Raw genomic sequence first — 25,432 nt, 5'->3', positions numbered from 1 at the left:
CAACCAACCAACCTAACTAACTTGCATGCCCTACCTTCCTTTTTTTGAGCTAGGAGAGAGGGCAAGATTGCTTCCACTGTTGGAAGTCCCCAAACGCACAACTCATGCACCGTCCTCCCCAAGCAACCCCTCTCTTCTCCTCTCCATGGAGGAGATCAGGAGGAAGACAACGAGAAGAAATATTCTTCCTCCTCTTCTTCTTCCTCTTCCCTCTCAGCTCGGCTCTCTAGCTAGCTAGCTTTGCATGCATGCGCCCGCCATTGATCGTCAAAGCTTATATATATATATATATACCCCACGCAGGCTCTTCCGGCAAGACAAGGATCGATCATCCATTCTCCCGTCCATCATTCCTCTCCTCCATTGATCCATTGCTTCAAGCAAGAAACAAGCAAGCAAGCAGAGCTCGGCCTCCAAGCAAGAACCAAAGCCCACCACCAATGGCGACCACCAAGAAGAGGGAGATGGTGTTCTTCGACGTGGAGGCGGCGCAGCCCCCGTCGTGCCCGTCCGGCGAGTGCCGCCTGGTCGAGTTCGCCGCGATCCTCGTCTGCCCGCGCCGGCTCGTCGAGGTCTCCAGCTACTCCACCCTCATCCGCCAGGACCACCCCGACGCCGACGAGAACAGCAGCGTCCTCCTCTCCGCCGCCTCCGCCGCGCCCGCGTTCGAGGACGTGTTCCCGGACATCTTCGAGCTGCTGGACGGCCGCGTGTGGGCGGGCCACGGCATCCGGCGCTCCGGCTGCGCGCGCGTGCGCGGGGCCTTCGCCGCCTTCGGCCTGCCCGCGCCGGAGCCCGTCGGCGTCGTCGACTCGCTCGACGTGCTCGTCGCGCAGGGCTGCTTCGGCCAGGACGAGGAGGCGGCGGCTCTGGCGGAGCACTTCGGGGTCGGCGTGCGGCGGGCGCGGGGGCTCCGGTGCCTGGACGCCGCGCGCCTGAGCCTCGATGTGCTCAAGCACTGCGCCGGCGTGCTGCTGATCGAGTCCAGCCTCCGCGGCGACGTGCCCGCCGGCGCCAGCCACAGGAGCAAGCCGGCGACGTCCAAGCCTAACAGCGACAGCAACAACAACAACACGCTGGAGAAGGCGTTTGCCCGCGCGGCGGCGATGTCGACGACGCCGGCGAAGGCGGCCACCGCTCCTCCTCCTCCGTCTCCTGCTGCTGCTGCTTCACCGGCGGCTGTTCAGAGGGTGAAGACGTCGTGCAAGAGGGACAGCACGGGGAAGGTGGTGGTGGCGAAGAAGGGCGCGACGGCGGCGACCGTGACCACGACGACGGCAAGCGGCGGTCGCCGGGTGCGTGCGCCGGCGCCGCCGTTCAGCATGATCCTCAGGCACTCAAGGGCCGTCATCAGATGAGATGATGGATGATGATCACTGCACAGCTTAATTGTAGTTCTGATCAATTCATAATTGCATCCCTTCATTCATTCATTTGTAAATTGTTGTAAATACAGACAACCTAGGCTTGATAACTGTGTCCATACTCCATAGTTAACTCAGGTTTAGTTTGACAGCAGTGTTGTTTGTTGTAATAATCATCATCATCAAGATGTTGTGAAAACACAATTCATTTCATTTATTTATATATTGTACAAAAGCAAGAAGAGCAATTCATCATCATTCATTTCTAGGTCCATACATAGTTAACTCGGGTTAGTTTGATTATGTTTGTTGTAACCATCAGCATCAAGATGTTGCAAAAAGCTCCCTTAGAATCTCAGTTGGAGCATCACCAATTTACTACTAGTATATGATTGTTGTAAGATGCTGCCAGTTGCTGTTGTACATGAGTAAGAATAACAAATCATCATTCAACCATGGATTATGATTTGTTAGGTTATGTTCATATCTTGATGATTCCGTCATGGAGATGTTGTTTTATTTATCTGATGATGGTTCATATGACAAGAAAAGATTGAACCCAGACAAAACAAAAGGCAAGAACACGAACAAGAACAAACGTCTGTCTCATGTTGTCCATCACCATCAGCATCAGATTCATCAACACCAACTAGAATTGAGCAGCATCCATCAACATCCAAAGGAAAGACAAGAAGAATTCTTCATCTCATCTCACTCTTGTTTGGGACCAAACAAAACAACACTCTTCACCAACTAGATTAGCAGCACCACTCCATCAGCATCAGCTTCACAAGAAACACCCAAAGGCCAACAAGAATTGACAGTCTCTTGGCCAACAACACTTTGATTTCAACAAGATGTTAACAAGGCCAGACAAACTACAATTCAAGGACAGGCAGCACAAGATTGTCAGCCTCTTGGCCAACAACACTTCATTTGCTACAACAAGAGGTACAACAAAGTTCATCTAAAAAGAGTCAGTGAAAATTACATCATGCTGTCAAGATCATCGCGAAAGCCCTGCCACGATTCACAACCACAAGATTAAACAGGGCTGATGCTGCCTAAGAACCATGTAAAGGAACTATATACGATGACAGCTGAATCTCAGCATCACAATCTCATAGATAGATGATATGATAATACGACAGGAACAAAGAGGATTTAATATATAATATAATAGTTTCTTAATTATGCATCTGAATGCAGGACAGACGGATATTTACAGACTGACCACACCCATGGACTGGGACACTTGCTAGACACAAGACACACACACATTACAAAGGTGTAGATACAGGACACAGCGGACTGGAGACCTCGCCTATGTACATAACCGAAAGCTCTCTGCGATTGCGCAGTTTCAAAAGCGACAACCAGACGGGCGACTACGAGGACTCACCTCGACTCAACTCGACTCAACTCAACTAAATAAACTCGACTCGAATAGGTACTGCTAGCTTAGCTTAGGATTAAAGGGACTAGCTGTATCTCGGGGGCGGAAAATTTACATGTTGGGAGGCTGGGGTGGGGGTGCAAAATGGCGCTAATGGTCAATGGTGAATTGGTGGTATGGTGAAAATGGCGCTCAGGCAAAGGTGACTGCACAATGGGTCTCTTTGTTCCCGCAGGCAAAGCCTTCGATCCTCACTTTTGGGCTGCTACTCGCCCCGCAAGACGGAGAGCCTACTTCAGCTCTTCCACCGAGCATCTTGCTGAATGGGCTCCCTAGAGGAGAAAAACAGGGGGTGTTCCTACCAAACTGCGGATCATTCACAATGGGGTTGTTAGTGCGGACGGGAGGCGAGCCACTGAAAAAGCCCACCTGGCCGTTGGAATCGTTATCAACATCGGGGTCATTCTGCAAAGGCAAGAGACACAAACAATCTGGCATCAGATATCAATGATACGGTGCTGCATGTAATAAAGTACGAACTGGACATTTAAAGCACCAAGGTTACCTTGCTGAGGATGAGATCAAGGATATCAGAGGCGGAGTCTGTTCTATACACTGGTAGCGTCCTGCAAAAATCAATCAAAGCAACATAGGTCAGACACGTGTTTCACGCTTAATTTGTCGCATCCGAACTTTTGTAACTGTACCAGGACAGTTATGAAATGCGCCGTGCAAAAGGCACAGCTCTAAATCATGTTCCCTGCCTACTTTGTCGCGACATACAACCGTATGCGGTTTGGATACCATGCCGTTGCGTGCTTATGTTCTGCCTTTGCTAGCTTCTTCTAGTTACACATTCAGTGTTGTCTCATCAAAGAAGCCATCGGCTCTCGTTATAGCCTTGTATGCCACGTCTGTTGCTACTGCACTAGTTTCTGTTGGTTCAATTGAGGCATGGTGTCCTGGCGAGATGCAACCCTAAACCAACTTTGTTGCCTACTTTGGCGTCACGTGTGCACGCTTTGCTGTCGGCGGCTTCCGATAACGTGTGCATGCTTTGCTGTCTTGCTAGCTTGTGATAACGTATAGTTAGTGATGTCCTAAGTAAGAAGAATCTCCCGACCGTTAGCGATGTCCCCTGCTTCTCCTCCCTCCAAAAATTACCTAGCCACCTCGCATGCACAAGCCTAACATAATGATCCTAACAAGATCACATGCAACCTCGTATCCAATGTTAATATCATATATATCAATCGGCAATTCAAGTTAAGGTACCACGCCATCAACATCATCAACCGTATGACCAAAATAAACTAAGCAGACAGCAAGTATGTATGTATGCATGCAAGCAACAGGATGATAATGATGATGAAGATGCGAGGGTTACCGCACCGACCCGTTGCTAGGCCTGGAGGCGGCCCTCCCGAAGGGGTCGACGGGGCAGGGAGGGCGGTCGGGGCGGCGCGGCAGCGGGCATATGACCTCGATGCGGGCCGGCTGGGCCGCTGCCATGTCCATCTGCCAGAACCTCGACCTCCGGTCTGGCGCCGCCTCCGCCCAGGAGCAGAGCTGCTGCTGCTGCTGCTGCTGCTGCTGGGTGGGCGTGGCCCCTCCCCCCGCGCTGAGCCTCATGGTGTAGTGCTCCATGCCTCCTCCTCCGGTCCTCCTGCCGCAACTGCAAAGAAGACACAAGATGGTTGAGCAGGATGCGTGGAATTCGTCTCTTCTTGGGGGGTGGTGGTGGATCCTGCTGCCTGGGGAGCAGGTGTGGCTGATCCGCAGGCGAAATCATGCGTGCGTGCGTGGATAGAATAAGACGGGGATTGTTGCAGGCGGGATGGATAAGATTGTTGCGGTTGGTCAACATGATAAGATACATGGAGGAGGAGATCCTGCGCAGGTTGGTGGCGGTGGCGGCGGCGGCGGTGGGGAAAGTTGGATTTTACAGTAATAATTTATTGTTTCCAAGTGGGAGCGGATCTGCTGTTCGTTGGCGCGTGCGTGCGGGATGGGGAGGGGGCGTTAGGTGGGGAATCCAGGATGGACGGAGGCCCTCAGATCCAAGCCGGAAATCCGGGGGAGCCGAGAAGGAGAACGGAGGTCGAGGAACCCGACGGCGGGGAGGGGAACCGAAGACGGCGGCGGCGGTCGGGGGGTGAAATCCGGCCGCGGGCATGGAGAGAATGAGGGGAAAAGAGATTTTGGAAACCGGAGCGCGGCACGGACGGATCCGGAGCGGGCGTGGAGAGGAGGAGGCGCTCACCTGCAGGACGCTGCCGGATCCGCTGCTCGTCGTCGTCGTCGTACGGCTGCAGCAAGACGGACGGATCCCTGCCCTGCCTGCCTAGCAGCAGCGGCGCCTCGCCATGTGCATGCCCCTGCCGTCGAAGCACAGCCTAGCTGAAGCGCGGCACTGCTTCTTCCTCCTCGGGCAGGGGCAGGGGCAGCCGGAGTGTGGTGGGGACTCTGCTCTGCTCTGCGCTGCGCTGCCCTTGGGACGGACCCGTTCTTATCGCGGTGGGAGCGGATGACGCGTGGGGGCCATGGCCCGCACGTCACACTGTAAACGGCCCTAGGGCAGGGACGATTAATAATTAATTAATTAATTAATACAAGCAACCGATCCTCTACAATACAAGCGTACAATACTACGTACTTTACACACTGCACATACATACGTACACTCCTACACACCAACGCATACGAGTACACATACGCTCCGCTTCCGGCAGGTGGTAACCAGAATGCATCCATCCATACATCAAATCTAATCAAAAAGCCACGCACAAATCTTCCACCACCAACGTGTGTGTGTACGTACGTACCTAGTATATATGTGTGTTACTATTACCATATCGATGCATACATGTATTGCGCTTATTAAATCATCAACAACAAAAAGGTACTTCCTCTGTTCCTAAATACTTGTTGTTGGGGAGAACTAGACTAGTTCTCTCCAACAACAAATATTATGGTACAAAGGGAGTATGTATCACGCATGTCACATACATTACCTCGTATAGTCTTACTAATAAAAAAAGCATGTACACGCTCTCCGCGCATGCGCTTTCTGTTCTTGTGTTTCGTGTCCGTCTGTCTTGCGTGTACGATTTCACAGATAGATCATGTGTAAGCTTATACATAGGTTAACGGTTGTCGCGCGTATCGATGAAGCCAACGGTTCTAAAGCGAGGGTTTTCTAGACGGTCTTCAATTATATATACGGGCCGGTTGGTATCTACGTCCAACTTGCTTACGCACCAGTAGCAGGTTACTCTTGTCAAACCGTCACTTTCAGCCTCGGATACGAGCGTTGGTTTGTTCTAGTCTTACTTTCATCCCATGTTGTTAACGGATCTTGTTTTGTCGTTTCTTCATCGACATGGCATCCAGAACCATCGTCTCTCTTGAGAGGTTTTTTTGTTTCCTCCTGACTAGGCGGAAGCGACTGTGCAAGGGTTGTTGCATGCGTCCGTTACTACCGGGGTCTGCGGTCGGTTGTATCCATCCCTCTACGCGTTGAAATTGAATGATGTGTCGTATCTTCGCATGGAATGATGGCTGACTTTTTGTTGTCCATATTGTTGACTCTCACTTGGATTTACCTACTTGTTTTCGCGATGTCCGAGGGTCCCACTTGGCAACGCCGGCCGCTCCAAAATAGGTTGGCAATTTATTACATCTGTCATGTTGGTAACGGATATGTTTGTTTTCAACTGATGCAAATAACATAACTGGTGATATCTAGGGTTATCTAGCTTGGCGAAAACAAGGGGCGCAAGATTGACAGCATGCATCGATTAGCACAACAAATAGATTGGTTTCCCCGTCAAATGGTGATTGGTGTTTCTTGTTGTTTATTTTTTTGCTGTAGCATCGGCTCTTGGTTTACTTTTCTTACTCGCTTCATCGAAGTTCAAGGATGCCACTTGGCAACTTGAGTGCTTTCAAACATATAGACAAACTATTGCATCCATCATGTTAGTAACGGATTTGTTTGTCGTCTATGAATGGTGATGTTGTAATCCATCTGTCACATCTAGGGTTTTTCTTCTCGCTAGGAGGAAACCACATGATGCATGGTTGGTTTCATGCGCTTGTTTAATCGATGCTAGGTAGGGAGGTGTATCCCTTGTGTGGGATGGTGATTGACATTTTGTTTATGTCTCTTTTTGTTTGTATCATAAGCTCTAGGTTGACTTTTTGTACTAGTTTCTATAATGTCTACTTGGCAATGTGCATCCTTTCGAAAGAAATAGATAAATATGACGCCTTTTCAACTGCTCTCCAATCATACTAACATGAAAAAAAACATTGGCTTGCTTTTTCACCATTAAACACAACATGTTATTATAATTCAATGGGTGTATCTATTTCACTATTTTTTTCACTGCTTTGTTGACTCGTGATACTCAAGGACGTACTTAACTCAATTAGACATGAGAGCGACAACAAAAGTTTAGGTAATTACGTCGACTGTATACATTATTGTAGTAATGTTTTATAACAAAGCATTGCTTCTAGTGACGAAATCACTGCACATGTTTATTGAATTGTATATCATTTGTAACAGGTTAGTGGTCTATCGATCGATGGACATAACATAATCCATTCTTTTGGATTTTGGAGTCCAACATTAGGGAGAGTGTGATTGGTTCCATGCATCGGTTACTACTGAGCTCAGCAATGTCAAGTACATCTCATGTGGGATGGTGATTGTTGTTATGTTTTTGTTTTTGTTTTGACTACGTCATTGAATCTGTCATTGGGTGCTTGTCTCGGTGATGTCTAATGGTGCCACTTGGAAACAAGTGTCCTTCAAAACGAACTAGAGTCATAGCAACTGCAACAATAAAAATAGTAGTACTTAAGGACAAATCATTGATTTTAGCGACGCATGTGTTAGAAACAAGTCTAGACTTGTATATGTCAGAAACTTCGGTAATACATTTTCTATTGATCGAGGCATTGCACCCATCACATATAGCCTTTTCTCCAAAGTGAAAACAACATATTGTATGATTGGTTGCATGACTGAGTTTCAATAGAAGATTGGCTATGTGTCACGTGGGATGATGATCGGAGTTATGTTTATGTTTTTATATCGTTGTCGACTCAATAGCGTCCGACTTGCAACATGAATCCTTCCAGAAAAAGTAGATATATTCAATGGTTGTTGCACTCATGCAACTTCGAGAAGCGACTTATGGTGAAAAAATACCGGCAAATACAACACGCCATCGTAATCACATTCTAGTAGATACTATGCTGGTTTTGCATAGAGACATGCATTACATATGAGTGCAGAAATATCAGGTAACAAGATTGTTTTCCTTCCATTTTATTTACACCATAGAGCATTGCTCTATGACCTATCCTTCCTCCTCAGGGAAACCGGAGTGGTGAGGGAGAGAGAGACCTCCCTCGTGCCGCGTGAAAGTATACGCTCTTTCACAACCGTAGGGGTGGTTAATACAAGCAATCGCGTACAGTCAATGCAGTCCATACAGATGCATATATGCTTCTATTAACAACTTCAAAGCCTATTGTTATTTCTCACTTTCGGCAGGTTGTGAAAACATCAAATGCCACAATCTTGCACCATCAATGCATATATATTGCACATGTATCCTCTCGCAATAATTATGTATACCGCATATATTCCCTCGCATATTTCTATGAAAAGAATGTGCACATTTCATGATTTTTGGTACGCACGTATATGTAGTTTTATCACAAAAGAATGTGCGCGTATTTTCTATTTATTTGTTGTCCGGCTGACTATCTTGCACATGTAGTTCGATGGGTTGATTAATACAAGCAATCATGTACAATCAATAGAGTGCATATACAGGAATGCATGTATATATACGCTTCCATTAATGACTCTACTTTCGGCAGGTGGAAATATATCAATCAAATGCCACATGCAATCTTCCACCATCAATGTGTACATATATCACAAACATATCATCTCCAAAGAGATATATCCTGCATAGTACACAGGGACGATTCTGGGGGGCTAGACCCTCCCCCCTAACAAATTGATTTTTCTACTATAATAATGGTTCTTGTAGCTAATTTTTTTTACTTCGTATGAACTCTGACCCTTTCATGAACAAACTTGCCCCCTATGCTTGCATGCTAGCTTCGTCCCTGATAGTACATACATTCCCTCACGTAGTTCTATAGAAAAAACATGTATGTAAATACTTCCTATTTTAGGTTTTATAACAAAAGTTACGCGTATGCTTTATATTGTTTGTTGTTTGACTGTCTTGCGTCTCTAGTTTGATCGATAGATTCATGTGTACACTTGCGTGTGTACTAATTTCTACCATGGCTAGGGTTTTTGGACGGTCTTGTACTATGTAGTTGGTATCTACGTCTGCGTACTTTTATTATACTACAGGTGTTAAATTGTTGCTTTCGCTCGCGCATGTGCTAGCCACAAGTGTGTGCATTGGTTTACTCTATTACTTTCATGTCATGTTGTTAACGGGTTTGTTTGTCGTCTCTTGATCGACTTAGACATCGTGAAACATCGTCTTGCTAGAGGTTTTTCTTCTTCTAATTTGGTGGGAGCATGTGGGCATGGGTGGTTATGTGTTTGTTACTACCAGGATCAGTGGTTTGTTGAATCCCTTGAGTGGAATGGTGATTGCCATTGACCGTTCTTGTTTATTTTCCCTACCTTCGTATCCGTGTGTGTTGCACCTTGCGTGTATTTGATTGGAACGTTCTAGGGTTTGGAACCTCTACCCTATTAACATTTTGGAAAGGACCAGTTAGCCTTCATATGCTTGTGTTTTATCATACACGTATTCAGTGGCGAATCTTGCAAGAAAATGAAGGAGGGGCTCAATGTTAATGGTGTGAATAAAAATGCACTGACTCTTAGTTTTTTAGTTCAAATAATATATATTTTTATGATGAATACTAGTAAATCTTGTTTTCCAATTTTTGAAGGGGGGCTCAAGCCTGTTGAAGCATCCCCTTAGATTCGCCACTGCACATATTGAACTCGGAAAGAGAGGGTTTGACTCGTCTAAGCTTATACTAAAATATATATATATATATGTATATATATATATATATATGTATATATATATATATATATGTTTACCGTATATAGATGGAAACATCTAACCATCGTGTTTAGGGTTGATATAGCATAGACGAAAACAATGGTTGCACATTTGCTTCACGCGTTCATTATCGCTAGTCCTACTAATCCGGCTGGTGGAGGGCCTTGATCATTGGAGGAGGAGGTGCAGTTGTCATTGTCATCGTCATCGGAGTCACAGAGGACGATGAGCCCCTTCATCCGATGGACCGCCCTGTCATGCTCCCGCTTCAACTTAGCGACCAGAGCCATCTCCTCGCTGCCTCCTTCTCCTTCCGTTCCGACTGCTCAATAGCAAGTTGGGGCGCCTTGGCGTTCTTCCATTGGAGGCGCCAAGTGTCCGTATCCACCGTCGTGAGGGACCGACGATACACCCATGCGAGGAGGCGTTCGTCCTCGTCGGGCTACGCCTGCATCCCGCGGCGGTGGCGCGCGGACTGCTCAGCCGCTTCCCTCTCCCTGGTTCGCTGCCTCTCGATGCGGGCGGCGTGCGCATGCGGGGCGGCGGCGCAGGCAATAGCACCCACTGTTGCCCGCGTGAAGGAGCGTCCGGAAGGGGAATGGATCCCGCGAGGGCGGTGTAGACTGCGTTGTCCTAGCGAACCTGCACGCAACCGGGAGGGTCCAGTGTCGGCGTCCGCGGTGCACCAGTGTGGGAGCCGCGACGATGCTCCAGATCCGGAGCTGCCATCAGTGTCCACCTTGGACCGCTCCAAGTCAATGCGGAGGGCCAGCTCCTCGTTGTAGTCGAGGTCGGAGCAGCTGCTGGAGCTGGACATTGGAGTGGATGGGATCAGAATCGAAGAAGGAGGGGAAATGACGGAGTGAGAGGGGATGAGTTAGTAGGGTTCGAAGCGAGGCGTCCGGAGTGGGGTTTTTGTGGGACGATAGTGGGGTCGATGGTGGACCGGGTCTGTCAGTTAGGACGTGGCGGACGCGCCCGAACATGATCGGGTCGTCCCATACAGCCCTAAATTTAGGCTGGATATGAGGGGTGCGGATCAGCCCGAGCGTTTAAAGCAAAATTAAAAGGTCCAGTTGGATATTATTTCCGTGATCGATCACTGATCGAACGTTCTGCCCGAGCATTTGAAACGTGTATAAAACGTTGGGTTGTAGATACTCTAACACCCACCGAAAAAGGTAGGTCCAAGCCCTCCAGCCAAGCAAATTTGTCTTAAAGTGTACTACCATTAATTAGTCCATATCTATCCACGTCTGAGTTTGGCTCATCTTGTGGGATTAATTAGCTATATCCATCCATCTCCATGACTCCATCTTCATCATCATCTTTGTCTCTCTGACCCCGAGGAAACAAACAAATGAAATATGAGTGATGGCCAGGTAGATGATGAGCACCCTATTTTCCTATCACCACACGTCATATATATGTTGCATCCGTAGGATATGGCAACGTATCTTTTGAAACGGAAGGGTGGGTACGTAATTCGTGGCTTGTGAGTATGTATATACACAAAATGCATCCGGCACGTCACACTGTCTAAGCAGCAACCGTAGAAAACGGGCAATGCTGCATCTAACACACTAAGTAAGTAGTAACCATGGCCCACACGCCAATATTTTCTTCTAAATCAACGGTAATACGGTGAGTTAACCTAAACTGTGCACAGAAATCCCCGGAATTTGTGAGGGGATTTTCACGTACCTCCTTTAAGTACCTCGGCATTAGACAAGAACTAATTTCTAAGATGTTAGGGGATAAAAATCCGAAGACTTTTTGTAGGGAGTGATGGTTGAAACAAGAAAAGCTGGAGCGCATTTCCCTGCGAAGACGAAGCCGAAACCGGATGATGACACCCACCGCAAAAAGTATACTAGGTCGAAGCCCTCCAGCCGAGCGAGTTTGGCTCAGAGCGTAAGGCTAGTCCATATCTATCCATGAGCAAATTCGGCTTAGAGTGTAGCATCGGTTCATATCAATCCATCTCCATCTTCGTCACCATCTTTGTCCATCTGACCCTAATAAGAAACAAACGAATGAAATGCGGGTGAGCACCTTATTTCCGATTACCGCACGTCATATGTTGCTGCAATTGCATCCCTAGGGCATGGAGTTTGTATGCATCTCCAACCGAAAAGGTAACTCCTCCCCTTTTGAAACGGGAAATGAGCAAGTAACCACTGCCTTGTACTACACTGCATTGATGCAAGCAGCATGGATGGAACATGTGATTTCCTTTGTAATCTTGGACATGGCCCACACGTCAGTACTGAATTTTATTTAGTAGGGGATGTGCACATTGCTTAATTCTTGCAGCCGAGATAATTGGTAGGCATACCAGCGGTATAAAAACGTAAAATTTTGCACTTGACGGTAATGGGACACCTCGCCATGACCCCACACATCACACCCTTGACGTTTGCAGTTCACAAATGAACGAAGGCCTCATGTCCTTGCAAAAAAGAAATTACAGCCATGTACATACATGTTTCCATGAAGCTGAAATTATATACGTGTATAATACTCCCTCCGTTCCATAATAAGCATATATGTGCATATAAATGATTCCTCCAAAGTAAATTACACTGCCTTTACGCTCGCCCAAGAACTGCAATATGTTGGGAAACGCCTTAGGCTTGGTCCTTGAATGAATTGTCGTAGTTTATCACATTACCATTATGTTAATATCTTGCTAGAAGATCACATTACCATGTGGAAACGTGGCAACTGTTTGCCCGGGTGATCAAAATTAGCATGTCCCAGAAACCTCATCATTCTTGGTGACAATGAGAGGCGGATAGGGGGCCGGTCTTACAGTATTCTTTTCTTTTAGTCTCTTGTTTCTAAAGTATGTTGTTACATCAAGAAGGGACATGGAGGTTTTGCTCCCGAGCTCATATGCTCCCACATGAACAGTAAAATCAAAAATAAGAATTAATTTTCAAACAATTCTAGAAAAAAAAAAAGCTTTGACAAATGTTTTGTATGCTTGCAAAATTTCAGCTCGAAATAACATTTATGGAAGTCGTGACAAAAACAAAATTGATGCTTTAAATATGCTAGTTTTGAATACATTTTGGACGGTTGATTTTTTTCTGAGACTTCCACAATTGTTATTCCGTTCTGAATTTTGATACGCATGTAAATAATTTGTCAAAGATTATCACAAAGCAATTTTAGAATTTTTCCTTTTTTTTACTATTTTTAAAATTTCACTGTTCACAAGAGAGCATTTGAGCTCAGGAATTGAATAGGACTTTCCCATCAAGAAATGTATATATATAGTCACAAAGAGTAGTAGCTTTAATTCCAGCCAAATGATTTCGGCTTAAGTTGGATTAGGCCATCTCCATCCCCATCTTCAATAGATGTATCTGTTTCACTCGCCTTTCATGAGCACACACGTGTAAATTATTGTTGAGGGAAGCTCAAAGGTGAAGGCTTTTGCCAGCCTAGAATCGTCTGGTCCGGATGTATGTCCGGCCTACTCATTGTTTTATTAGTATTTTAGGATTGGTCGTTGCTTTCAGCGATGAATGTGTCTGATACTCCACATATCCTTGTGATGAATTACTCAACAAACTACGGAGACATTGTTATCCATCTCATTTAGTTTCTTTTCTAGGCGGGAACATGGGAACACATAATTGGTTGTGTGCATGAATTGCGACAAAGCTTGCCAATGCAATGCACCCCTTGTGCGGAATTGTGATATGTGCTCATTTTTGTTTCTATAATTTGTCGGTATCATCGAACTATATCACTTTGATTGGCTTGTTTTTGTGATGTTTGAGATTCCACTTGGCAACACTAGGCACCTACAAGGTAAATAGGTAAACTTCACGACTTCTCTCCTCGCCCCATAATCAGAAGAATATTCGTCAGAAAATATGTTTGTTGTGTTTTCCCTTTTTCATTCGATGTTTTTTGCATGTCGAAACGTGGCAGCTTTTGTCCTTTTCCACTCAGAATTAGTATGTCCCCAATAGCATCATCGTCCTTGGTGACAATGAGAGGTAGAGAGGGACATGTTTTATATTGCTCTATTCTTGGATTCTCTTATTTATGGAACATGTTGTTACATGAAGAAATATCGCTACAATTACAATAAGTTGGAGGTGGCACAAGCTACTCAACATTTTTCGTCATTAATTGTAATGCTGTGAATTATCCTAAAATATGTATAGAAACTCTGCAAAGTTCCACGGGGTACCTCTTGAGCACTAGTAGCTAAGAATTAATTATCCAGATGCCAGAAGAAGAAATCAAGGACCAATATCCGAAAATTATTTGATAAGAGTCAAACATAGAAGCCGGAATGCATTTTTTCTACGAGATGAAGTCGAAACCGAATAATGACACCGCCGAAAGTAGTAGGTCGAAGTCCTCCAGCCGAGCGAGTTTGACTTAGGGTGTAGGATTATTCATATCTATCCATATCCATCTTCGTCGCCACCTTTGTCTCTCTAACCCTATGAAACAAACAAATAAGATATGAATATAGAAAAACGAATTATGTAGCTCATGAACTAGCCCAGTCGGCTAAGTACCAGGCCAGTAGGGTCTGGTTGGATGATCCTCCCCCCTCTATTGTACCTCTCTTGATGAACGATTTACTTTTATTATCTACTGAACAAAGAGGTCTTCTGAGGTCAAAAAGAAAACAAATAAAATATGGGTGATTACTAATAGGTGAGCACTCTATTTTCTATCACCACATCAATGTTGCTGCAGTTGCATCCGTAGGACATGGTAACGTACGCTGTCACTTTGTGTTTATGTCCAACAGAGAAGGTAACTCCTCTCTTTTTGAAACGGAGAAGTAATTATTGACTTGTGCTGCACTGCAAAATGCAACCATCATTCAGTGGAAAACCTGAACTCCGTTTTACTGGATTTGATTGGGCAGGGACAAGAACACAATAGCAACATGAATCAACATGTCAGCAGCTAAAAATAGAAAATAATATTACACTTACTCATGAAATAAATAAACCATACAATCCTCTCAAAAAAGAAGACCAGACAATCCAAACACTTTTAAGCCTTCAACGCAAGTCATCAGATGTTAACAAACTGGTATGAACATCCGAAATCCCACAAGGCGTCCTCAAACTAGGAGAGCTTTGGAGGAGTTCGGACGTCTGCCGGACCCACTATCGGTTGGACCACGTCCCCAGAGCCCACGTATCCCACTCTCTCCTTTTGGTTCACTAGACCCACTGTCAGTCATAAACCACAGTCCAAATATAAGGGATACGGTTGGACCGCAGGGCCGTACGCGGACATGTTTGATGTCCTAATATTTAGCCCAAAAACAAAGGGTTCGGGTTAGTATACATTTCTGACCTGTGCAGCAGTATAGTACTAATGCTCTAGAAAAATCATTGCTTTTATCAGGGAACGTGTTGGCAAGTGTAGATGATTATTGTATTGCCTCCACCATGTCATGGATTTGTTGGCCTCTATTGATGGGAGACTCATGGTATTTAGGAAAAACAATTCCTTGCTGATGCCGAAACAAGAGGGCCGAACCCGAACCACTGGTTGAATTAGTCGGGCATCGCCCGACCCACAGTTCAAGTATGTAAACATTTTTTAGTTTGTGAAATAGTTTCAAGTTCTTGAGCATTGCTTGTAATCGACGAATGTTTTTCTACATTCGCAAATATTTCTTTTACAATTCATGTGTTTTTAATTCACAACAAAATCTAAGATTTTTTTAAAATACATGAACCTCTCTTTTGTTTTAACAACTTCTTCAAATAAAAATAAATGGTAGCATTTTTTCTCCGGGCTTGGAGAAGATCGAGCGAGCGGAGCATGGAGCCGAGCTGAGCGAGCAGGGGCTTCATGGGTCAGCCCATGTGAGGGTTATATGAGCAATTCCATAGTTTCAACGCAGAATAAGAGCTCCCAAGGGGCTCACATAACCACCACCAGCTGACATGGAGGCCAAACGTGTAAGGACGTCACAACCACGCATCTAACGACTACACTCTCCTGTCAACATAAATATCATCTCCAACAACAACCCAACACAACATACGAATTTAAAAAAAAAAACACCAGAACATAACTAAAACCCAAGCCAACGTAGATAAAAATTGAAACGAAACGACCGACCACAATAACTTACTAGAAAAACAATTTAATCACGCTGGTGAAGAACGGCGCAGCGAAGCGTGCGTAAGCCTCTAGTGGATATTATATACGGAAAGGTAACCATCATGTGTAATAAATCATGTACATTTCATGTGCTGCCCCCAACAAAGCAGTGGATTCCAAATGTATACTTAAACTTACTTTTAAAATAAGTAGAGGAATATTCGTGAGCAACTATCCTTGTCCTGTGTTCTTATCTTCATCTGGTGTTTATTGCATGTCGAAACGTGGCAACTTTTTTTGCTCGACCCATCAAAATTAGCATGTCCCCGAAAGCCTTCTCATCCTTGGTGACAATGAGAGGTGGAGAGGGACTGGTCTTATAATATCATTTTCTTTTAATTCCCCGTGTCTAAGATATGGTGTTACATCAAGAAAAGTATATAGTCGCGAAAAGTAGTAGCTTGAATTCAAGGCAAATGAGTTCGGCTTTGGTTGGATTAGTCCATCTCCATCGCCATCTTCAAGAGGTGTATCATTGGCATGGTGTACTAATACTGAGCTCAAAAGTGAAGATTTTGGCCGGCCTAGAATTATGTGGTCCGGATTTATGTTCAACCTACTCGTTGTTTTATTAGTATTCTAGGAAAAATCATTTTTTTAGCAATGGATGTGTTAGACACGTGTATTCATATAACCACATGTTCTAACACATCACTCATCTAACGACGAAGACATCGTTATCCATCTCATTTAGGTTTCCTCTAAGTGGGAACAAGGAAACATATAATTGATTGAGTGCATGAATTACGACCAAGCTCGACAGCGCAATGAACCTCTTGTGTGGAATGGTGATAGGCGCTCGTTTCTGTTTCTACTATGTCGGTATCGTTGGATGCTATCGGTTGGGTTTGCTTGTTTTGGTGATGTTTGAGATTCCACTTGGCAACATGGGGCCCTCTAAGGAAAATAGGTAAAAAACACGGCTTTCTCCACTCGCCCCATAATCAAAAGAATATTTGTCAGAAAATATATTTGTCTTGTTGTCCCTTTTTCCTCTCATGTCTTTTTTTCGCATGTCGAAACGTGGCGACCTTTTTTCTGATCCATCAGAATGAGCATGTCCGCAAAAGCATCATCATACTCTTTAATTGTATTCTCTCATTTATGGAACATGTTACATGACAAAATATCTAAGTTGGAGGTGACACGATATGGTCAATATTTCCTTCAAATTAACTAAGTGTAGTAATCCTTCAAAGTTGCAGGGAGTTTTCATGTACCCTTAGAGCTAAGAATCAAATGAAGGACCAATATCCGGAAGATGTTTGGTAGAGCGATAATCGAAACAACAAAGGCTGGAAAGAATTTTCCTACGGAAATGAAGCCGAAACCGAACGATGACACCCACCGAAAGTGGTAGGTCGAAGCCCTCCAGTCGAGCAATTTTGGCTTAGAGTGTAGGATTAGCCCATATCCATCCATCTCCATCTCCGTCACCATCTTCGTCTCTCTGACCCCCAAGGAACAAACGAAAAAAAAAGGTGGGTGATGACTAGGTAGGTGATCAATCTGTTTTGTTGCCATCACACCCTCTTTTCTATCACCACGTCATGTTTGATGCAAGCATGGTAACCTACGTGTCAGTTTGTATGTATGTCCAACAGAAGGAAAAAAGAAAAAGCAACTCTTTTCTTTTCGAAATGGTATGTATGTCCAACAAAAGGAAAAAAGAAAAGGTAACTCTTTTCTTTTCGAAATGGAAAACACGAATTCTTGCCGTCCGTCCCAAAATAACTGTCTTAAGCTTAGTACAAATTTATACTAGATCTAGTATAAAGTTGAGACAGTTATTTTGGGACGGAGGGAGTACTTACTAAACTGCAAAAAATGCACCCGGCATATTATTACTGAAAAAGTGATTTCCTTTGTCCTGGATTTTATTTGGACTAGGCCTGGGCAACAGGAGTTCCCGACTACAATTATTTAGGAACAGAGGGAGTACAACATAATTTCAAAGTTACACATAGAATAGAATAGGGTGGAAAAATAGATGAGCTACTGTAGGAAATAGTAAAATGACTCAAAAGATCAGCAGTTGCAGAAGAAAAAATTAATATTACACTTGCAATTAGACACTGAGCCACTAGTAAATTATACTTGCAGTACCTAGCATTACACCTCGAGATTTCTTCGTCGTCGACTGACGGTGTGTTTCAAGCAAGAAATCCCTGTAAGAGCTCACTAACAATAGAAGTATACAACAATGAAGGTTACATTACATCCTCCCTTAGCCTATCATGAATCATAACATTACCTTTCTACAGGAAGATGGATAGCTCCGGTGGCTGGATGAACGAGAAGATAGCCTCACCGAACACCTCGTGCAGCGACCCCAGGAGATGCCCGGCGTCTTGGTCCTCCTTCCAGGCCTGCCTCAGCACCGCGGAAACCCTTTGCGCGTGGTTGCTTCCCTGGTCTCTCCGGATCGCGCCTGCTGCTGTCATGCTTTCTACCTTTTGTCCCGAGGATGAGGCTTGCATCATGCCGGGGTTGGGTAGCTGGGCGGAGAACCCGTCCATGCTTCCTGCCATGTTTCCTGCCACTGGAGCTGCTGAACCCATGGGACTCATTGATACGTCTGACGCCATCTTCTTCAGAGGTGGCTGGGACGCAGAGAGGTCTGTACTAGACTTCCGTTTATCTGAAATCTCCACAAGAACATTAATACCATTATTTTCACATTCTCACAATTTCAACATTTTGCGTATAATGCATGCATCCAACAACAAGTAGTAAATCCAGTGCAGGAATTTCAAATACACCGCATGGTGACGACTTTTGTTAGATTTATTGACAAGTGATGCATCTACAGTAAATATAATTGAGCACTTACTTGGGTTGTTGGTTGCAACTCTGCTATTACTCCTCAGAAGCGGCCGAGTTGACGGACAGAGCAAATTAGGAAATAACTTAAGCCGCTCATACAAGCATTTGCCAGCAGCACACTGCAAAAAGGGATCAAGTAGTAAGCAACATAAATAGTCATTGGCAGATGCACCATAAGGTAGTAAAGATGGAGTACATTGTTAAGTAACTAAAAATGGGGAACGGGCAGTAAAAATAAATGGTTTTCTCTTTACTAAGCTCACATGTAACACAAAACCCAATATTCATTTAATCTCAATACTCCTAATGAGATATGACAAGGGGAGGGGGGCATGTCAATTGACTGGTGGGCCCATGACTTCACAACTTTTCCATCTGCCGAGCACCATATTCAGTACAATCTACCACTTATTCTCTTGTGGGTGACGGGGGGACACTCCAACCGAATGTGGGTCCCAGCTGTCATATACTGTTGAGTGGAATAAGATAGGGCAGACCTGTCGTTTTGTGTTAACTTTTTATCTAAGTAGGTGTGGGTCAGTGCAAAAAAATAGTTTCTGAAATGTACTCTATTGATTCAGAAGTCCAAAACTAACCAGCAGGGCACCATACACACGCCATGCTTCCTTTCTTTTCATTTCATTTGACTGCTTCTCAAGTTGTAATTCGGGATCCAAAAGTTGCATGTACGTCTGGAGGTTGGGCAAAAGCAGAAGCCTAATCTGGTAATCAACAAAATTTGTCAGTGAATATTTCAATATTGCTCTGAAGTATTAACCTAACTGAAAGTTGAACGGGCCTACCGCACTGGGACCCAATGCAGATATCCCTTGAACAGCACCATAATGTTGCGTCAATGCTTTATGAGGATCAAGAAATGCATGGACCAGTGTCTTTGTTAGTCGGATTTGGAGATTGTGATACACATGACCATACCTACAGAAAGTTTTCAAGTTAAATGAGAAAAACAGAAAATGCACCAATGTTAAATTGACTACAACTTTTGCCTACACATGGCCTACACAAATCTGCACAAAACATGACAGTTGATTTAGTAAACAACGTACACAATGAATACAACCATAGCCCTCTGTAGCAGAATCATGCATTGAGAAAATGGTTCAACTTTTATAATTCAAGTAGGAAACTAACTAACAGCAACTGTTCATGCCTCGTTGAAGATAACACAAACCTAAGATGGCCCCAAGAAGAAATGAATAACATCTGACGGAGGAATCATAGGGGCTGCGATCCTTAACTTTGCACAAAGTACTACAGCATACTTTAAAGAACTTAGAGAAGTTGCATATACATTCCAAATAATCTTGAGAATCTCAGGATACACTCACCTCCGACATACTGAAGCAACCAAATTGGCAGAGAAGTCTCTAAGCTCCCAATGGTTGTCTGAAAGCCTGTGCCCAAGCCTTTTCGCGACGATGCAAGTGATCATTGATGGCATCAACTGATGCAACTGGCAATAAACACAAGTATTGCCTTTTTAGGAGTAATATGCTGAACAAAGAACTGTTCGATGCTTTAACTAAACAACTAGCAGGCAGAAGTATCAGCAGTTGACAGTCAACCACTTACATATGGTTCAATATGAATGTGAGGATTACGGAGAAGGCTTTGGACAACACGCATGAGAGCAAACAGAACAGGGAGGTCAGCCAAACTCCTGGTAACCTGAAATTCATAGAGATATGCAGTTTTAAGGTAATGCCAGTTCAGCCACGTAGCTACAAAAGTAAGATCACTACCTCATCGGCAATGAAGTACGAAAAGTAAGGAACCAACGGATGAAGGCCCGAGTCTTTAGACAAGCTCACTAATGCTTCTCTAAAAATTGGGGTGCTTGATCTACTCATAGTAAGCTCTGCTATTTTATCAAAGTACATCTGCAAAGTCAACAAGTAAAGAGGAATTCAAATTTCTCATAAAGATCTAAATTAATTATACATATACATTTCATAATAATAATACCTGGAGTTCTCTAGATAATATGTGCTTAACAGGAAGCTTGATGTCAACTGGTAGTCCATCATCCTTCACTTGCTCTGTCCTTTTATTTTCAGTCGGTGCTGAAATTGCTGGTGCAAAATACTGGTGTCAAAGAAAACAATAGCGTAGAACAAACACAAGTAAAATAACAATATGAGATGGATATAAACTACTCCCTCCATTCCTAAATAGTTCAAATTAGACTACCAAAATGTCATATATTTAGGAACGGAGGAAGTAGCAAACTATTGTACACTACTTCTAGCAACTGTGCGCAATTGTGCATTGATCTAATGAAGCATGGACCTACGGCTGTTGATACATATCAAGGGGAAAGTCCATTTTCGCCCGTCCAACTCACCCCTTGAACTCTAAACCGAACACAACAAATCCTCAACTGCCAAAACCGAACAAATTACCCCATACACAATTCCAATCTGGTTTTGCGTGACATGGCAACTACTGCAGGTGGTTTCAGCACACGATTTTGTGCGACCCACATTCATATAAGATGGCTTGCCCCTCTCTCCCTGCTTCCCTACTCAAAGCACGAGCATCTGACTCATCCGTGCCTGCCAGCAGCAACGAACTGTTCTAGTTCAACCTGCTCAACAGAAGCCTCTACGCAGCAACACCATCCACTTGCCCACCTCGCTGGTGGCACTAGCTCCAGTGCCGCTCCAACCTCCAGAACAATGCTCGCCACAGTGGTCCACATGAGTAGTGGAGGAATGGAGAGGCAGAGAAGTGGAGTTGGAAGAAGAGCAGATACGGGCTGATGTGTGGACCCTCGTATTTTTTATGATTCTGGGGAGATTATTTGTTGATTTGATGGTGTCTGGTTTTAAAGTCGAGGGGTTAAGTTAGACTTTGGCAATAATTGAGGGGTGTAAAATGGGCTTTTCCACTTCATAGCTGATCTATCTCTCACCCTCTCTGGAAAATTTCGAAAGAAAGAATACATTCCGTAGCAGATAACAATATGAACATAATTTGTGGAGACACTCAAGTAAGAAGATTTAGACTTTTTTTATATAAATGATATAGGAGCTAACCATCAATAGGAGGATTCTCTGGAATAGCTGGCTGGACTCCCTCAATCGCTAGCCAGTGAGCAACAACTGCTGTATCGAGTGGAGCCTTCGGTAGAGGAGCTTCGATAATCTGCTTGACAACAACACAGCAGACACATTTCCAATTGATTATCATAATAAAGTAAGTCTAAACTATTTGATTCATTCATCAATATTGTCCTTACCTCTTTGAAATCTACCTCCCTGTCATCAATATAGAAGAGATCTTTATGGCCCACAGCTCTTTTAAAGCGTAAGGGGTCACCAGACGCAAATCCATATACAGGCTGAATGAAGATACAGAGCAAAAGAACACATGGCGTCAGCTAGGCCGGTAGAGAACATCTAAACTTCTTATGTGTTCTTGCATCAGCTAGACTGCTAGCAAAATACTGACCAAGATTCCAGAAAGAAATCAAGGAAAATGTACCAAGATCACTTAGCTATCCAAGTCGCACACTGAAGGCATACAAATGCATACTATATCAAGTTATCTACAAAACTCTGGATTCATATCACCCAAAGTTTTTATTATTGGAAGGGAAAGCACCTCAACATTCCTCAGGCTGAGAGCACTGTCAACATCATCAGCGGTCAGCACTGTCCTCTTTGCATGCCGCATACACTTGATGGCCTCCTGGAATAATGCACGGAAAACTGAACTTAATGTAACACAATACCAAGGAGCAAATGACCATGTGGTCTACAATAGGGCAAGAATAGGATAGGTTTTCAGGATTTCATAAGAACTTCTCAAGTGATGAAATTAGCGGTAGTGGAGATGAAGAGAAGCATTATATAAGCATACATAACTACACAGCTGGTTCCCCAATAGCGCAATTTTTCGGACCCCTCACCCAGCCAGCCATGTCATCAGTAACGACCATTGGATTTGGTGGCATACTACAGCCAGCTTATCTCCAACCTTCTATCCTGCACTTCGAATCTCCACGCATCCTCCTGCCTAATCTGTTCTTCCAACTTCCTCATCCCTACCTCCACCCGTGCCAACCATCACGACTTCACAAGCCCTTGCCACCATTACTGGCGGACATGAAGCTGTCATCGCCGCTTCCTCACCCAGATCCAGCAGCACCTCTCCCCTGATGCCTCCAAGGAGATGACTTTTTTTTAGAGTCCCCAAGGAGATGTTCGGAAAGCGGTGTCTTCTGGATGCCTCAACGCGTCCGTGAGTTGACCATCATCATGTCAAGAACTTCCATGAGAGTGCTAGCTACATTGCCACTATTCATCAAGTTTGATCCTTTGTTCGCTGTGGTTAGTGCTTATACGGCAACGTGCATAACATTTTCACGAGTGTCAGTCATCAAACGTCGATTGCCATCAGATTTGACAGAATGCCAGATGAAAATGCCGGGTTTCAAAATCGTTTTTTTTTATCTCTGAACTTGATTTCCTACTGCATAATCACTGGTCGCCATTCAAATTCAGCTCTTGCATACGACCACGAGCAACAGTGGGTTTACGGGTGGCTCGGAGTGAGCGGGAGGGGAGGGGAGGGGGACGGCGGACCTGCATGATCTCCCGGAGGCGGTACTCGACGTCGGGGGCGAGGGCGGCGGAGACATCGGCGGGGAGGGAGGGGATGCCGATGCTCTGCGCAATCACCTCGATCGTCTCCTTGGGGACGATGCTCATCGCGCCTCCTCCTCCTCCTCGCTCCCCCGGCGGCTCCTGTGAACCCTAGCCCCCGCTTGGATCCCGCGGGGGCAAGCCCCGGGCGGAGGGGGCGAAGTCGCCCGCCGACGGACGGGGGCAGGGGCGAGGGTTCGCCGGGATATGCGGCCGGAGCGCTGCTCCCGGAGCTCGGCGGCGGCGGTGGCGAGTGGCTAGGTCACGAGCGGGACGAGGGGATCGGGTCGGGTGGGGAAGAGGGTTAAGCCCTCCTTGCTGACTGTGCTTGCTGACATGGAGAGAGCGCTGACATGGAGCTGCTGAGCCGGCTTGCCCAAGGTGTGTGGCGTTGGTTTTGTCCGCCACATTTTCTGTGGCGTGCCACAGGTGTGGCTGACACCGAACCATAGGCGTGGCAAATCAAGGACCTGTTTGCTTGTCAGCCGTAATTTGCCATGTCAAAGGTATGACGAGCCACAATTTTTTAGGCATGCGTTTGCTTCTCTACTACGGTTTGGCTCGCCACAACGAATATGGAATTCTCTAACCGAATTTTTTGCCCAAGGTGTGGCGTTGGTTTTGTCCGCCACAGTTTCTGTGCCGTGCCACGGGTGTGAATGACGCCTAACCATAGGCGTGGCAAATGAAGGACCTGTTTGCTTGCCAGCCGTAATTTGCCACGCCAAAGGTATGGCGAGCCACAATTTTTTAGGCTTGTGTTTGCTTCTCTACTACGGTCTGGTTCGCCACAACGAATATGGAATTCTCTAACCGAATTTTTTGTCCAAGGTGTGGCGTTGGTTTTGTCTGCCATAGTTTCTGTGGCGTGCCACGGGTGTGGCTGGCACCTAACCATAGGCGTGGCAATTTAAGGACCTGTTTGGTTACCAGCCGTAGTTTGCCTCGCCAAAGGTATGGCAAGCCATAATTTTTTAGGCATGCGTTTGCTTCGCTACTACGGTCTGTCTCGCCACAACGAATATGGAATTCTCCAACGGAATTTTTTGCCCAAGGTGTGGCCTTGGTTTTGTCCGCCAAAGTTTCTGTGGTGTGCCACAGGTGTGGCTGGCACCTAACCATAGGCGTGGCAAATTAATGACCTGTTTGGTTGCCAGCCGTAGTTTGCCACGCCAAAGGTATGGCGAGCCACAATTTTTTAGGCATGCGTTTGCTTCTCTACTACGGTCTGGCTCGCCACAACGAATATGGATTTCTCCAACATAATTTTTTGTCCAAGGTGTGGCGTTGGTTTTGTCCGCCACAGTTTCTGTGGTGTGCCACAGGTGTGGCTGGCACCTAACCATAGGCGTGGCAAATTAAGGACCTGTTTGGTTGCCAGCCGTAGTTTGCCACCCCAAAGGTATGGCGAGCCACAATTTTTTAGGCATGCGTTTGCTTCTCTACTACGGTCTGGCTCGCCACAACGAATATGGATTTCTCCAACATAATTTTTTGTCCAAGGTGTGGCGTTGGTTTTGTCCGCCACAGTTTCTGTGGTGTGCCACAGGTGTGGCTGGCACCTAATCATAGGCGTGGCAAATTAAGGACCTGTTTGGTTGCCATCCGTAGTTTGCCTCGCCAAAGGTATGGCGAGCCATAATTTTTTAGGCATGCGTTTGCTTCGCTACTACGGTCTGGCTCGCCACAACGAATATGGAATTCTCCAACATAATTTTTTGCCCAAGGTGTGGCGTTGGTTTTGTCCGCCAAAGTTTCTATGGTGTGCCACAGGTGTGGCTGGCACCTAACCATAGGCGTGGCAAATTAAGGACCTGTTTGGTTGCCAGCCGTAGTTTGCCACGCCAAAGCTATGGTGAGCCACAATTTTTTTGGCATGCGTTTTCTTCTCTACTACGGTCTGGCTCGCCACAACGAATA

General features: G+C 45.3%; 3 protein-coding genes across 4 annotated transcripts; 1 reads left to right on the top strand and 2 right to left on the bottom strand.

Annotated features, from left to right (window-relative positions):
* Window positions 1–91: 91 nt before the first annotated feature.
* LOC123446923 (protein NEN3-like) lies at window positions 92–1,581 on the top strand. The gene has a single exon (XM_045123834.1). It carries the CDS (start codon window positions 249–251, stop codon window positions 1,356–1,358), a length of 1,110 nt encoding a protein of 369 aa, XP_044979769.1. The 5' UTR covers window positions 92–248; the 3' UTR covers window positions 1,359–1,581.
* A 926-nt stretch (window positions 1,582–2,507) lies between these two features.
* LOC123447868 lies at window positions 2,508–5,250 on the bottom strand. Of its 2 annotated transcripts, none has more exons than XM_045124938.1 (4): window positions 5,024–5,250; window positions 4,148–4,435; window positions 3,326–3,386; window positions 2,508–3,225 (listed from the first exon to the last, which is right to left on the bottom strand). In XM_045124938.1, the coding sequence occupies exons 2-4, from the start codon at window positions 4,405–4,407 to the stop codon at window positions 2,953–2,955; spliced, it is 594 nt and encodes a 197-aa protein (XP_044980873.1). In that variant the 5' UTR covers window positions 4,408–4,435; window positions 5,024–5,250; the 3' UTR covers window positions 2,508–2,952. The 2 variants fall into 2 exon arrangements, with proteins under 2 accessions (XP_044980873.1, XP_044981538.1); XM_045125603.1 differs by having other exon boundaries at window positions 4,157–4,435.
* A 12,804-nt stretch (window positions 5,251–18,054) lies between these two features.
* LOC123445732 (transcription initiation factor TFIID subunit 6) lies at window positions 18,055–23,819 on the bottom strand. Its single transcript, XM_045122883.1, has 12 exons — window positions 23,453–23,819; window positions 22,470–22,556; window positions 22,105–22,206; window positions 21,902–22,010; window positions 20,829–20,935; window positions 20,606–20,743; window positions 20,436–20,531; window positions 20,192–20,316; window positions 19,646–19,778; window positions 19,439–19,564; window positions 18,850–18,961; window positions 18,055–18,657 (listed from the first exon to the last, which is right to left on the bottom strand). The coding sequence occupies exons 1-12, from the start codon at window positions 23,576–23,578 to the stop codon at window positions 18,275–18,277; spliced, it is 1,644 nt and encodes a 547-aa protein (XP_044978818.1). The 5' UTR covers window positions 23,579–23,819; the 3' UTR covers window positions 18,055–18,274.
* Window positions 23,820–25,432: the final 1,613 nt, after the last annotated feature.

The sequence above is a fragment of the Hordeum vulgare genome, chromosome 1H (genome assembly GCF_904849725.1).
Source record: "Hordeum vulgare subsp. vulgare chromosome 1H, MorexV3_pseudomolecules_assembly, whole genome shotgun sequence".
Lineage (NCBI taxonomy): Eukaryota > Viridiplantae > Streptophyta > Magnoliopsida > Poales > Poaceae > Hordeum > Hordeum vulgare.
The sequence above is the reverse complement of the archived record's forward strand: the minus strand, read 5'-3'. Positions and strand labels throughout refer to the sequence as shown.